Source organism: Cherax quadricarinatus, chromosome 42 (genome assembly GCF_038502225.1).
Source record: "Cherax quadricarinatus isolate ZL_2023a chromosome 42, ASM3850222v1, whole genome shotgun sequence".
Lineage (NCBI taxonomy): Eukaryota > Metazoa > Arthropoda > Malacostraca > Decapoda > Parastacidae > Cherax > Cherax quadricarinatus.
This window is the reverse complement of record NC_091333.1, coordinates 33,104,846-33,119,130: the sequence shown is the minus strand read 5'-3', so window position 1 is coordinate 33,119,130 and position 14,285 is coordinate 33,104,846. Positions and strand designations below refer to the sequence as shown.

The following is a 14,285-nucleotide window of genomic DNA, read 5'->3' as shown; positions in this document are numbered from 1 at the left end:
TTTTTCTCTTCTGTATTTATTTAGAATGCTGCCTCTTTGAATTATGAAGGACCAGCAATTGCAGCAGAGGAAATTGCCAGGATGATTCCAGAGGAACAAAGGCAACAAGTGCGAGTTCTGGACGTAGCCGCAGGTACTGGCTGGGTAGGCTCTCAACTACATCAGAAAGGATTCACGTGAGTATTAGACGGTATCATAAAATATATATTTTTCCTCTGAGTCTGTATTTTCCCTAATGGCACAATATATATAGTTTAGAAATAGGCCTAAATTTCACTAAAAGAACATAATCACTCACATAATCACCATGAAAAGTTTCAACTTACTCAGACGTGAAACTCAGAAATTATCTCACGAAAAGCATCAATTCATTTTTAACAGTTTCCTAACAAATATCTGGACCACAGACAAAATTCAATATAATTTTTTTCCTAAGTAGGATTGTTTGACTTTTAAGAAACCAATGTAATTAATCCTTAAAATACCAATGACATAAACTTAAGCCTAAATTCTAGTGTCTTAAAAATGGTCCCAAATGTTTCGTTAGGACATCACATGAAATAGATCTGTACTGTAGGTGTTGCAGCATAGAACAGATCTGCACTGTAGGTGTTGCAGCATAAAACAGGTCTGTGCTGTAGGTGTTGCAGCATAAAACAGAACTGTACTGTAGGTATTACAGCATAAAACAGAACTGTACTGTAGGTATTACAGCATAAAACAGAACTGTACTGTAGGTGTTACAGCATAAAACAGAACTGTACTGTAGGTGTTACAGCATAAAACAGAACTGTACTGTAGGTGTTACAGCATAAAACAGGACTGTACTGTAGGTGTTGCAGCATAAAACAGAACTGTACTGTAGGTGTTACAGCATAAAACAGAACTGTACTGTAGGTGTTACAGCATAAAACAGGACTGTACTGTAGGTGTTGCAGCATAAAACAGAACTGTACTGTAGGTGTTACAGCATAAAACAGAACTGTACTGTAGGTGTTACAGCATAAAACAGGACTGTACTGTAGGTGTTACAGCATAAAACAGGACTGTACTGTAGGTGTTACAGCATAAAACAGAACTGTACTGTAGGTGTTGCAGCATAAAACAGGACTGTACTGTAGGTGTTGCAGCATAAAACAGAACTGTACTGTAGGTGTTGCAGCATAAAACAGGACTGTACTGTAGGTGTTGCAGCATAAAACAGAACTGTACTGTAGGTGTTGCAGCATAAAACAGGACTGTACTGTAGGTGTTGCAGCATAAAACAGAACTGTACTGTAGGTGTTGCAGCATAAAACAGATCTGTACTGTAGGTGTTGCAGCATAAAACAGATCTGTACTATAGGTGTTGCAGCATAAAACAGATCTGTACTGTAGGTGCCTCTTCAAGGGGGGCTCCTTGGCGTGGTGAAGAGGCTCTTGGTCTGAGGAATTAGCCCTGTCGGTCTTCTTCCTCAGACCGAACCTAATTACCCCCCATTCTCCCCTCCCCTATCCCATCCTCCCCATCCTCCCCTTTTTCCATTCCTCCTCCTCCTCCTCACCCCTCCCTTTTGCCCTTCCTCTTTTTAGCCTTCGTGATTTCTCCCACAGGCGCGCTAGTTCCTAGGTAGGGGAAAGGACACCGGGGTCCATCCCATTCCGTTGAGGTTTCTTGGCGGTGGCGTAGTTTGCCGTGGAATCTGGATTGCCTAGGGATGTCCCGATCCCTCTCCGGTATCCCGGAGTGGCTTTGGGTGTCTTTTGGGCGACGGGTGTATCTCTGGAAGCCACCTTTCGGATTCCGGGGGTGGTGGCTGAAGGAGGTATGCTTTGTGGCGGATATCCGGCCGCCCTCTCTTTTGTCCACCGAGGTAGCTCGGCAGATGTGAGGTTGCTATCCCAGATTGCTGGTTTACTGGCATGAAGGGTAGGGTATGGCACGGGTTCCATGCTGTATCTGCGCTACTAGCGGTGTCGAGTCCTCTTGGGCGCGGAGGGGGATTTCCGGCCCTTTCATTCCTCCTGGGAACTATTCCTCCCCGCTCCCCCCTTTTTTTATTCTTTTTTTTATTTTTATTTTCTTTTCTTCTTTCTTTTTTTTTCTTAAAAACAAAAAGCAAAGGAGTAACCTAACCATGGCAGCCCTAGTCCATGAAACCACTACCCCCGGGCCCCTTCTTGATACCGCACCCCATTCTGACCCTGCCTTGTGTTTAGACCACTCTTCGGACACTCCTGATGCCCCTGTACCTCTTGCTGGTGCTGTTTCCTCACCCGCTTCAGGTACCGGGGCTTCGACTGACTCCTTCGATTTGTCTGAACTCCGCTCTCCTTTGACTATGCTTCCGGCTTCTCCCTCTACGGTACGGCAATTTTCGAATCGCCCACCCATTTCCTGCCGGACCAACTCCGGTCCTACTCCTAAACGCCAACGTCAATCTCCTGATGATGCTCCGTCGTTACCTTCCCATTCTACTCGGAAACGACCGACACGTCAAGCACTCCCTCTCCACGCTCAGTTTCGGACCACACAATGGACTAAATTCTTTACTTTAAGACCAACTTCTTCTTCTGCCTACCTTTCTGACCATAGTATTGCCAAAGCGCTCCTGCGTCATGTTGGCAGAGATATTTCATTTCACGCTCTCAAGAGCGGTACACGCATCGTCACTGTCCAGAATGCTACCCAAGCTCATGATCTTTCTCTCCTTTCGAATATCGATACTACTCCTATCACTATTGAAAAACATCTTTCTCTCAATTCTTGTAGTGGTACTGTCATTCTGCCCCATACCATAGTCCAACAGAATTTCCAGTCATGTGGCAATGACATTTTTGAACAGCTGGAACTCCAGGATCTCCCAATCCTCAAAGTAGACACTTATGTCCTTCCTGCCCGGGGGCGGAGACGTTACCCTTGCAATGTGGCTCGTTTAACTTCTGACAGCCGAGAACTCCCGTCCTCTGTATATGTCGCGGGACATCGGTTACAAGTTCGAAAGGTGATACCTACACCGCAACAATGTAGAAATTGCTGGCGTTTTGGTCACCCAGCGAAATATTGCAGATCTATGGCCGAATGCCCAGTCTGTGGTGCCGACAACCATTCTAATACATCTTGCAGTCAACCTCCATCTTGCCTTAATTGTAATGAAGCTCACCCTTCGTACTCCCGCCGTTGCCAGGTCTACTTAAATGAACGTGAAATCCGTTGCCTCAAAGAGGCAGAAGGTCTCCCTTATGCTATGGCAGTTACTCATCTCCGCCTCCAAGGGAGACTACCCCGTGTTTCTTATTCTCGTGTTTCCAAACGTCCCCCCACTTCTGGGGTCCCATCTTCTGCAGCCTCCTCTGTTGTTACCCCTCCCATAGCCACTACGGCATCTAATCCTTTTGCTGTCCTTGGCTCTGACGTCCCGACTACAACTCAGTCTGTTCTCACATCTTCGCGTCCTTCCTCACAAGCCCCAGTATCGACAAGACCTCGTACGACACCTAATACCAATCGCCCCTCTACTCAGAAGTCCAAAAAATCCACATTGCTCAAATCTTCTTTGCCCCTTCCTTCCCTTCTTCCACCTCCACACGTTACCTTTCCAGTCTCTGTACCTAGTTCTTCCCCTCTCTCTGGCTCTATTACAAGTGTGGAGATTCACCCTCCTCCTCGTACTATGCCTTCCACCCCCGTCCCCTCCCAAGTTTCTCCCTCTTCTGTCACCTCCCAGGTTTCTACCTCTTCTGTCCCCCCCCACACTTCATCTCCAGTCCCTTACACTTTTCCCTCCCCCTCTACTTTGGTACAGTCCATTACTGTCCCAATCTTTACTCACCCTCCTCCTCCTATCTCCAATATGGTTTCCCATACATCTTTGAATTCAGAAACACTTGAAGCCATTTCAGAATATATTGCAGAGACTAAACCTTCAATGGACACTGATTCACTTCCTGTTCCTTCTCTTCCCTCTCCTCCATCTTCACAACCCCATTCTTCGCAACGCTCCGTTCCTTCGCTACTTGAACATCTTCCAATGCCACCACACGTTGACTTTTCTAACCCCTCTAGTCCGTAGGTGCCTTTACCTACAGATTCCTGATATTTTCTTCATCGCCAATCATGGCCTATTTACAGTGGAATATCCGCGGCCTCAGGGGTAATCGGGGTGAGCTTCAGATGTTGCTTTCCAGGTTTTCCCCTGTTGGTGCTTGCTTACAAGAACCAAAATTACACTTGGCTGTTTTCCAACCTATCTCAGGCTATAATTTATTGTATTCTTCGGATCCTTTCTCAGATGGGACCTTTAATGAAAGTGCCCTTCTTCTACGCAATGATATTCCGTACTGTCAACTATTTGTCCATACCTCGCTGCATTACACTGCAGCCCGTATCCACTTGAATAAGTGGTTTACAATATGTTCTTTATATCTCTCTCCTTCTCGAGCATTTTCTATCCCAGACTTTGCCTTTCTTGTTTCATCCTTACCACCACCACTTCTGTTACTTGGTGATTTTAATGCCCACCATTTCCTCTGGGGGGGGGGGTCTCATTGTGACTCACGTGGCATTCAGTTGGAGGCTTTTCTTGCCTCTCACCCCCTCCATGTTTTAAATACGGGTACTCCCACCCATTTTGATCCTCGTACTCATACTCTCTCTTGCATCGATCTATCAGTCTGCTCTTCCCCCACTGCACTAGACTTCACCTGGTCTGTTCTACCAGACTTACATGACAGCGATCATTTTCCGATCATTCTTACTTCTCCTTCCTATTCACCACCTTCCCGTAGCCCTCGCTGGCAATTTGATCGGGCAAATTGGGATCTTTACTCACACCTCACTGCTTTTAGTGAGGTTCCTTCTTCATCCTCCATTGATGAGCTCCTACACATCTTCTCGACATCAGTTTATACCGCAGCTTCTCATTCTATACCCCAAACCTCAGGCAGGCATTCTCAGAAGTGCGTGCCTTGGTGGTCTCCTGCTTGTGCTCGTGCAGTACGTTTGAAACGTGCTGCATGGGGCAGGTACCGGTACAATAGAACCGCTGAGAGACTTGTTGATTTTAAGCAGAAGCGTGCGATCGCTCGCCGTGTCATCCGTGAAGCTAAACGCACTTGTTGGCGAGACTGTTTCCACCATCACCTCTGCTTCTTCTATGAGTGCAGTCTGGAAAAAAGTGAGGAAATTGAGTGGTAAATACTCTCCTGACCCGGCTCCTGTTCTACGGGTCACTGGTGTTGATATAGCAAACCCTCTCGACGTTGCCATTGAACTTGGCACACATCTGGTCCGTATTTCCCGAGGGCTCCATCTATGCCCCTCGTTTCTTTCCTCAAAGTCTGCCAGAGAGTTAGTACCCTTGGACTTTTCTTCTCTCAGAGAAGAACAGTATAATGTGCCTTTTACACTTCAAGAACTGGAGGCAACGCTCTCAGCTTGCCGATCATCGGCAGCTGGGCCTGATGACATTCATATTCGTATGTTACAACATTTACATCGGTCAGCCCTTGTAGTCCTCTTACACCTCTTCAATCTTATTTGGGCACAAGGAGTTCTTCCCCAGCTGTGGAAATCTGCCATTGTTCTCCCTTTCCGCAAACCGGGTACTACAGGACATGATGCCTCCCACTATCGCCCCATCGCTCTTACAAGTGCAGTTTGCAAAGTGATGGAACGCCTCGTAAATCGACGTTTAATGTGGTATTTAGAGACTCGCAACAGTCTCTCCGCTAGTCAATATGGCTTTCGTAAGGGTCGTTCTACCATAGACCCCTTACTACGCTTGGATACGTATGTTCGTAATGCCTTTGCGAATAATCACTCAGTTATTGCCATATTTTTTGACCTTGAGAAGGCATATGACACAACTTGGAGGTATAATATTTTGGCCCAGGCCCATTCCTTAGGCCTCCGAGGCAATCTACCATCCTTCCTTAAGAACTTTTTAACTGACAGACATTTCCGTGTTCGAGTCAATAATGTTCTTTCCCCGGACTTCGTCCAAGCTGAAGGTGTCCCTCAGGGATGTGTTCTAAGCACAACACTTTTTCTCCTTGCTATAAATGATTTGGCCTCTGTTCTTCCACCCAATATTTGGTCATCACTCTATGTTGATGACTTCGCTATTGCTTGTGCAGGCGCTGACTGTCACCTTATTGCAGTTTCTCTCCAGCATGCGGTCGACCGTGTTTCCACTTGGGCCACCACACATGGGTTTAAATTTTCAAGTACCAAAACTCGCCAAATTACTTTCACTAGACGCTCTGTTATCTCCGATCATCCTTTGTATCTCTATGGCTCCCGTATCCCCGAACGTGATACAGTCAGGTTTCTAGGCCTTCTCTTTGACCGTCGGTTAACCTGGAAACCTCACATTACCTCTCTGAAGGCAACTTGTCACAGCCGGCTAAACCTTCTTAAAACCCTTGCTCATCTTTCCTGGGGAGCTGATCGTCGAACTCTGCTTCGCCTACATTCAGCCCTCGTTTTATCGAAACTCGATTATGGTGACCAGATTTATTCCGCGGCCTCTCCTGCTACTCTCTCTAGCCTTAACTCTATCCATCACCAAGGCTTACGTTTGTGCCTTGGTGCTTTTCGCTCTTCCCCTGTTGAGAGCCTCTATACAGAAGCAAATGTTCCATCCTTGTCTGATCGCCGTGATGCCCATTGCCTTCGTTACTATGTACGCTCTCACGATCTACACAATCCTTCCATTTATAGAATGGTCACCGATATTAGTAGACATTCTTTATTCGTTCGCCGCCCCTGTTTGCTCCGTCCCTTTTCTCTTCGCCTACATTCACTCTTGTCTTCCCTTCAGTTACCACCTTTATATGTTCATGTAGCATCTCACTTTTCCCTGCCCCCCTGGGAAGTTCCAGCTGTTCGGGTCTGTTCTTTCTCACTCCCTTGCTCGAAAGCTCAACTGCCTACGGTGGCTTCCCGCTCTCTTTTTCTTGATCACTTCCACTCCCATTCTCATGCCACCGCTGTGTACACAGATGGCTCTAAGTCTTCAGACGGCGTCGGATTCGCAGCAGTGTTTCCGGACAGCGTCGTACGAGGGCATTTACTATCTTCAGCTAGCATTTTTACTGCTGAACTGTATGCCATTCTTGCAGCACTTATTCGTATTGCATCTATGCCTGTGTCATCATTTGTAGTAGTCTCAGACTCCCTTAGTGCTCTACAGGCTATACGAAAATTTGATACATCTCATCCCCTAGTTCTCCGTATCCAACTTTGGCTACGCCGTATCTCTACCAAACATAAAGATATTGTTTTTTGTTGGGTCCCTGGTCATGTCGACGTACAGGGCAATGAACAGGCAGACACTGCTGCGCGGTCAGCAGTATATGACCTACCAATTTCCTATCGAGGTGTTCCATTTCTGGACTATTTTGCTGCAATAGCTACCCACCTTCGCACCCGTTGGCAACAACGTTGGTCAACTCTGCTCGGTAACAAACTTCATTCTATTAAACCGAGCATAGGTTACTGGCCGTCTTCTTGTCATCAGTGCCGAGGTTGGGAGACCACTCTCTCCCGCCTTCGCATTGGCCACACTCGTCTTACTCATGGGTATCTCATGGAGAGGCACCCTGTTCCTCTCTGTGAGCAGTGTCAAGTTCCAGTATCGATTAGCCACATTCTGTTAGACTGCCCTCTCTATCAACGAGCACGCAGAATTTACCTCCAACGTCGTCTTCGTTCTACTACTCTCTCTTTACCTTCCCTTCTTGCTGATGGACCCTCCTTTAATCCTGACTCTCTCATTGACTTCTTGACAACGACCGATTTACTCCACAAACTCTGATGATACTTTTCGCACTCCCCTCAGCCCTTTCTGGTTCAGTCTCTTGCTGCCCTTTACCCTTTCACCATCCACTGCCCCGCTGTTATCCGTAACCTGTTGCTCATCCATCTCCCTTTTGCCACCTGATGCCCTCACTTCCTTCCTGCCCTGCAGCGCTGTATAGTCCTTGTGGCTTAGCGCTTCTTTTTGATTATAATAATAATGTACTGTAGGTGTTGCAGCATAAAACAGATCTGTACTGTAGGTGTTGCAGCATAAAACCGATCTGTACTGTAGGTGTTGCAGCATAAAACCGATCTGTACTGTAGGTGTTGCAGCATAAAACAGATCTGTACTGTAGGTGTTGCAGCATAAAACAGATCTGTACTGTAGGTGTTACAGCATAAAACAGATCTGCACTGTAGGTGTTGCAGCATAAAACAGATCTGTACTGTAGGTGTTGCAGCATAAAACAGGTCTGTGCTGTAGGTGTTGCAGCATAAAACAGAACTGTACTGTAGGTATTACAGCATAAAACAGAACTGTACTGTAGGTATTACAGCATAAAACAGAACTGTACTGTAGGTGTTACAGCATAAAACAGAACTGTACTGTAGGTGTTACAGCATAAAACAGAACTGTACTGTAGGTGTTACAGCATAAAACAGGACTGTACTGTAGGTGTTGCAGCATAAAACAGAACTGTACTGTAGGTGTTACAGCATAAAACAGGACTGTACTGTAGGTGTTACAGCATAAAACAGAACTGTACTGTAGGTGTTACAGCATAAAACAGGACTGTACTGTAGGTGTTGCAGCATAAAACAGAACTGTACTGTAGGTGTTACAGCATAAAACAGGACTGTACTGTAGGTGTTACAGCATAAAACAGAACTGTACTGTAGGTGTTACAGCATAAAACAGAACTGTACTGTAGGTGTTACAGCATAAAACAGGACTGTACTGTAGGTGTTGCAGCATAAAACAGAACTGTACTGTAGGTGTTGCAGCATAAAACAGGACTGTACTGTAAGTGTTGCAGCATAAAACAGAACTGTACTGTAGGTGTTGCAGCATAAAACAGGACTTTACTGTAGGTGTTGCAGCATAAAACAGAACTGTACTGTAGGTGTTGCAGCATAAAACAGATCTGTACTGTAGGTGTTGCAGCATAAAACAGATCTGTACTGTAGGTGTTGCAGCATAAAACAGATCTGTACTGTAGGTGTTGCAGCATAAAACAGATCTGTACTGTAGGTGTTGCAGCATAAAACAGATCTGTACTGTAGGTGTTGCAGCATAAAACAGATCTGTACTGTAGGTGTTGCAGCATAAAACAGATCTGTACTGTAGGTGTTACAGCATAAAACAGATCTGTACTGTAGGTGTTGCAACATGAAAAAATTGTGTTGCTTGCTGTACATTGTGGGTGCTAGTAAATGTCATCTACATTTATTTAAAAAAATAACATTTGATAGGTGATTACATTTGTTTAGTGTGACTGTAAAATACATGTATCTTACATGTATTTATTTTGCATTAGTCAAATTAGGTTGAACGGTAAATTGTAGTGAAATATGACATGAAGAGTTAGATATGTGTGTGAAACATAATCCCTTAAAATCATTAGAAAAACTGGAAAAAAATCGTAAACAGTATTAAATTAAAGGAAGGTACTTAATGAGGTAAACAATTATGTTGCAATATAATGAGAACCAAAGTTACTTTCAGACTTATAGCTGTATAGTCCTTGTGGCTTAGCGCTTCTTTTTGATTATAATAATAATAATTTCAGACTTATATTTCCCCTAAGTAATAATCAGATCTATTTCGAGTTCTTTCAGGGGTGTCTTAGGAAAATTATTTAAATCTCCATCATTTATGCTCATCTTCCACTTATACACTTCAATATTTTCTTCCCTCATTCTACATTTTACATGATTTCGTAAACAATTGATTCAGGAAGGATATAGGAAAGCACTGGTGTGGTAATAGAGTTGTGGATGAGTGGAACAAACTCCTCAGTACCGTCATAGAAGCTGAGAACTTGTGTAGTTTTAAAAATAGGTTAGATAAATACATAAGTGGGTGTGGGTGGGTGTGAGATGGACCTGACTAGCTTGTGCTACTGGGTCTGGTACAGTGCTGCTTCCTTAGTGAATATGACTTGGCCTGACTACCATAAAGGCATTGGCTTGAGCCGATTGGTGAATTGGACCTGCCTGGCATGGGCCAGTAGGCCTGCTTCAATGTTCCTTTTTGTTATACTCTTATGAGATACAAATCCCAGTAATCTGTTTCCCTTTTTTCGTACGCTTAGGCATTGCTGTCTTGGCTTCATAATGCTGCATTCTGTATGACTAAATTCTATATTATTTAGTTTATACATTTACATTCCCGAGCTTCAGAACTTTGCATTTATATTCAGTAAACAGCATCTACCATTATTATTACCCATTCATGAATTTGTCTAACTTCTTCTAAAGTTCAGTGACATCTTCCTCTGAATCAATAATCCTGCTTATTTATGTATTATCAGCGAATTTCCTCACTTCATTTTACTCACTCGTCAAGGTTATTAATGTCCCGATAACGGCTTGACAAAGCTCCTGGAGAGCGAAACGTTGCCACAATAAAATGTCACATTAGTTGCTCTTGTGTCCTTTTACCTAACATATTGTGGTGAATGGTTTTGAAAACCGACAAGATGAAGAATTGAGACACTTGTGCAACACATGGGAATCTTTATTGAAGAAACGTTTCGCCACACAGTGGCTTCATCAGTTCAATACAAAGTAGAAATTGGTAAGGAGAGGAGGAGTTCGAGGTAATCAGTCCCTCAGCCTGGAATCGATGTGTTCAGTCCATCACTCTTGTAGGAAGTGCAGCATAGGGCCAGAGAGGTGGCAGACAGATGAGTCGAAGCAGGAGGCGGCGGGATCACAGTGGGACCTGCCACTAGTGTAAGTAGGTCGTCGTCCAAAGGTTGGGCTTCATCTCATCTGACTGCCGTATATAAGCCACCTCTCTGGCCCTGTGCTGCACTTCCTACAAGAGTGATGGACTGAACACATCGATTCCAGGCTGAGGGACTGATTACCTCAAACTTCTACTCTCCTTACCCACTTCTACTTTGTATTGGACTGATGAAGCCACTGTGTGGCGAAACGTTTCTTCAATAAAGATTCCCATGTGTTGCACAAGTGTCTCAATTCTTCAACCTAACATATTGTCGGTAATCCTACCAACATTATTATAATTTTGCGATAACGACTTATCTCGTCCTTTATAAATAAGAATAACATTAGCTATCTTCCACTTATCAGACACTACACCTGTTTGAAGAGTTATATTAAAAATGTTAGTTAATGGTTCACAAAGTTCCGTTTTTCACTCCTGAAGAACGCTGGAAAAAACTTCATCAGGGCCCGCGGATTTATTTTCATTTACTCGCTCACCCTGATTGATTACACTATCCCTAGTAACTGTAATATTACATAATTCCTGTTCTTCAGGCCCACAATAAGAATTAGTTACTGGGATATCGTTAGAGTCTTCTTGTGTGTAAATAAAATTTAGAAATAATTATCAAATATCGTCTACATTTCATTTTCTTCATCAGTAAACTGACCAGAGTTAGTTTTAAGAGGATTTTTATTCTAACGTTTGTTTTGTACAAGAATGGTATACAATACCGACAAGATGAAATTAAGACACATATGCAACATCTGGGTATCTTTATTGTAGACGTTTCGCCATCCAGTGGCTTTATCAATACAAATTCCAGGACATAACTTGAAGACAGTCGGTATTATATACCATTCTTGCACAACTTGTCAGACACTGCAACATCATGGAATCTTAATTCTGAGGACATGTACATAACCTTCACGACTACGTCAACTACTACTACAACTAACCCATCTCTTTGGGTAGGACCTACTTCCACTGGGGAATCCCGCCTACCAGTGACTATGCCCTCGTCTGCTACACATCCTATTTCCACCTGACGTTAGTATACAAGCGCGAGGCGCCTTACTTCTGCTTCAGAATCTCCACGACTGCGGTGCTCTTCGCACCTACTGCTAGGTTGAGGGACTGATTACCTCATCTTCTGTACATAGTCCTACTGTCTTCAAGTTATGTCCTGGAATTTGTTTTGATAAAGCCACTGGATGGCGAAACGTCTACAATAAAGATACCCAGATGTTGCATGTGTGTCTTAATTTTAACGTTTGTTTTATATAGCTAGAAAAAGCCTATCACGTTTGTTATCGTGTCCATAGCAACTTTAATTTCATAGATATGTTTAGCTTCTCTTATATTTTATTTAACCTCTCTTAAAATGTGAATACAATATTGATTCAAAAGATGATCCTCACCTCTTTTGATACGCCTATAAAATCTTATATTCTGCCCTAAAAGATGCTTGAGCCTATTGTTCATTCATAAATAAATGTTCTTTGGACAGTATGTATAGTGTTTAGAAACTTGTCATACTGATAGCTCTTTTCGTTACCCTATTCCACTGATGACAGGTGTTCTCGAAGCCCATTGTAATCTTCTAAGCAAAAATCTGGGACCGTTACTGAATTATCCCTACTATCATACTTCCAGTTAATGCTATAGCTAATCGATTTGTGGTCGCTCAAACCAAGTTTCTCTGTAATCTCTAGATTATTAACAAGGTTATCCTTGTTAGCCACGACCAAATAAGCAGGTTAATTTCCCTCGTTGGTTCTCTAACAGACAGCCTTAAAAAAATATATTGAATTACCTCCAGGAAGTAGTTTGACTCTAGGTTCCCAGTCAAGGAATTTCTGTAAATTACTACGTTACCGTAGTCTCTGTTGGTTCCTGTCTAAGTTTGGAAGACGGTACATCACGCCTTAAATTAATTTTCCATATCTCTCCAAAAATTCTACCCAGATAGACTGAGTGCGATCTTTCAGTATTTTTACCCGCTTTTATGCAGCAATTCAACGTGGAAGAACTTAAAACTTTGAATGTGACACTCAGTAGTCAAATCCCGATTCTTCAGCTATGACAAATACGTCAATGTTACCCGCACTTGCAACTAATCTCTACCCGTCCATCTTGTTTCAAGTGTATAATTTGCAATAAGACACCCTTACCTCTTTCTCCTCCAGTTCCTTCTTTTTCTCCCTATTCCTCTATTATCTGTATTTCTGTCCTTATCATCTAGTAACTCTGGCTTTCCAATTTTCACCAATAATCTTACTTCATTCTGCCTATAACTGGTATTCCCAAAACTGACAGTATTGTTACCCTGATAATTCACGCTGCCCGCTTATGTTCTTCCATATTTTATTAAATTTCCCCTTAAACTGTTCCTAGTGTTCAGCCAATGAATTAGCTAATGTCCTCACCCCAGCCCTAAATAAATAAACCCTGTCCCTGACATGCATGTCATTTCTGACATAGTAGTGGTCCAAGTTGTCAATGTACGGTATTATAATATCCTTAGTGTTTTCTCAGCCAGCAATTAATTAATGTCTGTTGCCCTGAACAGCCATTCACTTCCAACTCCATTTTATGGCAAAATTTCTTTCTTCCTAATTATGTCTACTGCTGGCCTATATCTGCTAAGCCAATCCTCACTTATATGCTTGCAGAAATCATTGCCTCCAGCACTGAGGCAGATAATGGAGCTGATCCCATTACCTTCCATAATGAGGTCAAGATAACTAAAAATGTCCTCCTCCCTCTCCTATCCTTCAGGCAGAAAACCCTATACAAAAACCTATTTTTACTGTCTCTACAAGCATAATATTCTTGTAAAGTAAAAGGACACAAGTGCAACTAATGTGACATTTTTATTGTGGCAACGTTTTGCTCTCCAGGAACTCTCCGAAACCGTTACGTCGAGCTGTAACAGCTTGACAAAGTTCCTGGAGAGCGAAACGTTGCCACAATAAAAATGTCACATTAGTTGCACTTGTGTCCTTTTACTTTACATATTTTCAGTAATTCTACCAACATTATTATAATATTCCTACATTCCTTTAGTATATTTCGTCGTTTCCTTCACTGCAGTTGACTCAAATTCGCCAGACAGCACAGATAATGAGTTGGAGGTTTCCACAGCAGTAACCAGAATTTTTATTATTTCCGCCTCTCCATCTATCCATCCTCTTGAACCTCAGCTGTGTTCTATGCTGCCCAGCACTGTCCAGCTTTCTGTCTTGACTTAAGAATTCACAACAGGAATATTACTACAAATCCTCTTGGTTTCCTCAGTCAGTCGGCATATCTGTCTCCTAGCCTCCTTTAGCTCCTTGTTAACCTGCTGGTAGATTTGCTCGATAAAGGGCATCGTTGGTTCAGTTTGACAGAGAGATCACAAAGTACTTCCTCACATGATACTGATCTCCTAACCACTTGCAGCACTTTGGTATCTCTATCGTCAAAAAGTTTTGTTTGCACAATAGACTTCTTATATTCAGGCAAAACGTTCCATTAACCAACCCAAGCTAACCAAACCTA

At 43.2% G+C, this 14,285-nt stretch overlaps 1 protein-coding gene across 5 annotated transcripts in view; it reads left to right on the top strand.

Annotated features, from left to right (window-relative positions):
* The first annotated feature begins 19 nt into the window (after positions 1 to 19).
* LOC138853890 (methyltransferase-like protein 27) overlaps positions 20 to 14,285 on the top strand; it is a 107,310-nt gene continuing 93,044 nt past the window's right edge. For all 5 annotated transcript variants that reach the window (XM_070093460.1, XM_070093464.1, XM_070093461.1 and 2 more), the window contains exon 1: positions 20 to 176. In XM_070093460.1, the coding sequence (XP_069949561.1) occupies positions 82 to 176 (95 nt within the window). In that variant the 5' untranslated portion in view covers positions 20 to 81. The remainder of the gene's footprint in view (positions 177 to 14,285) is intronic.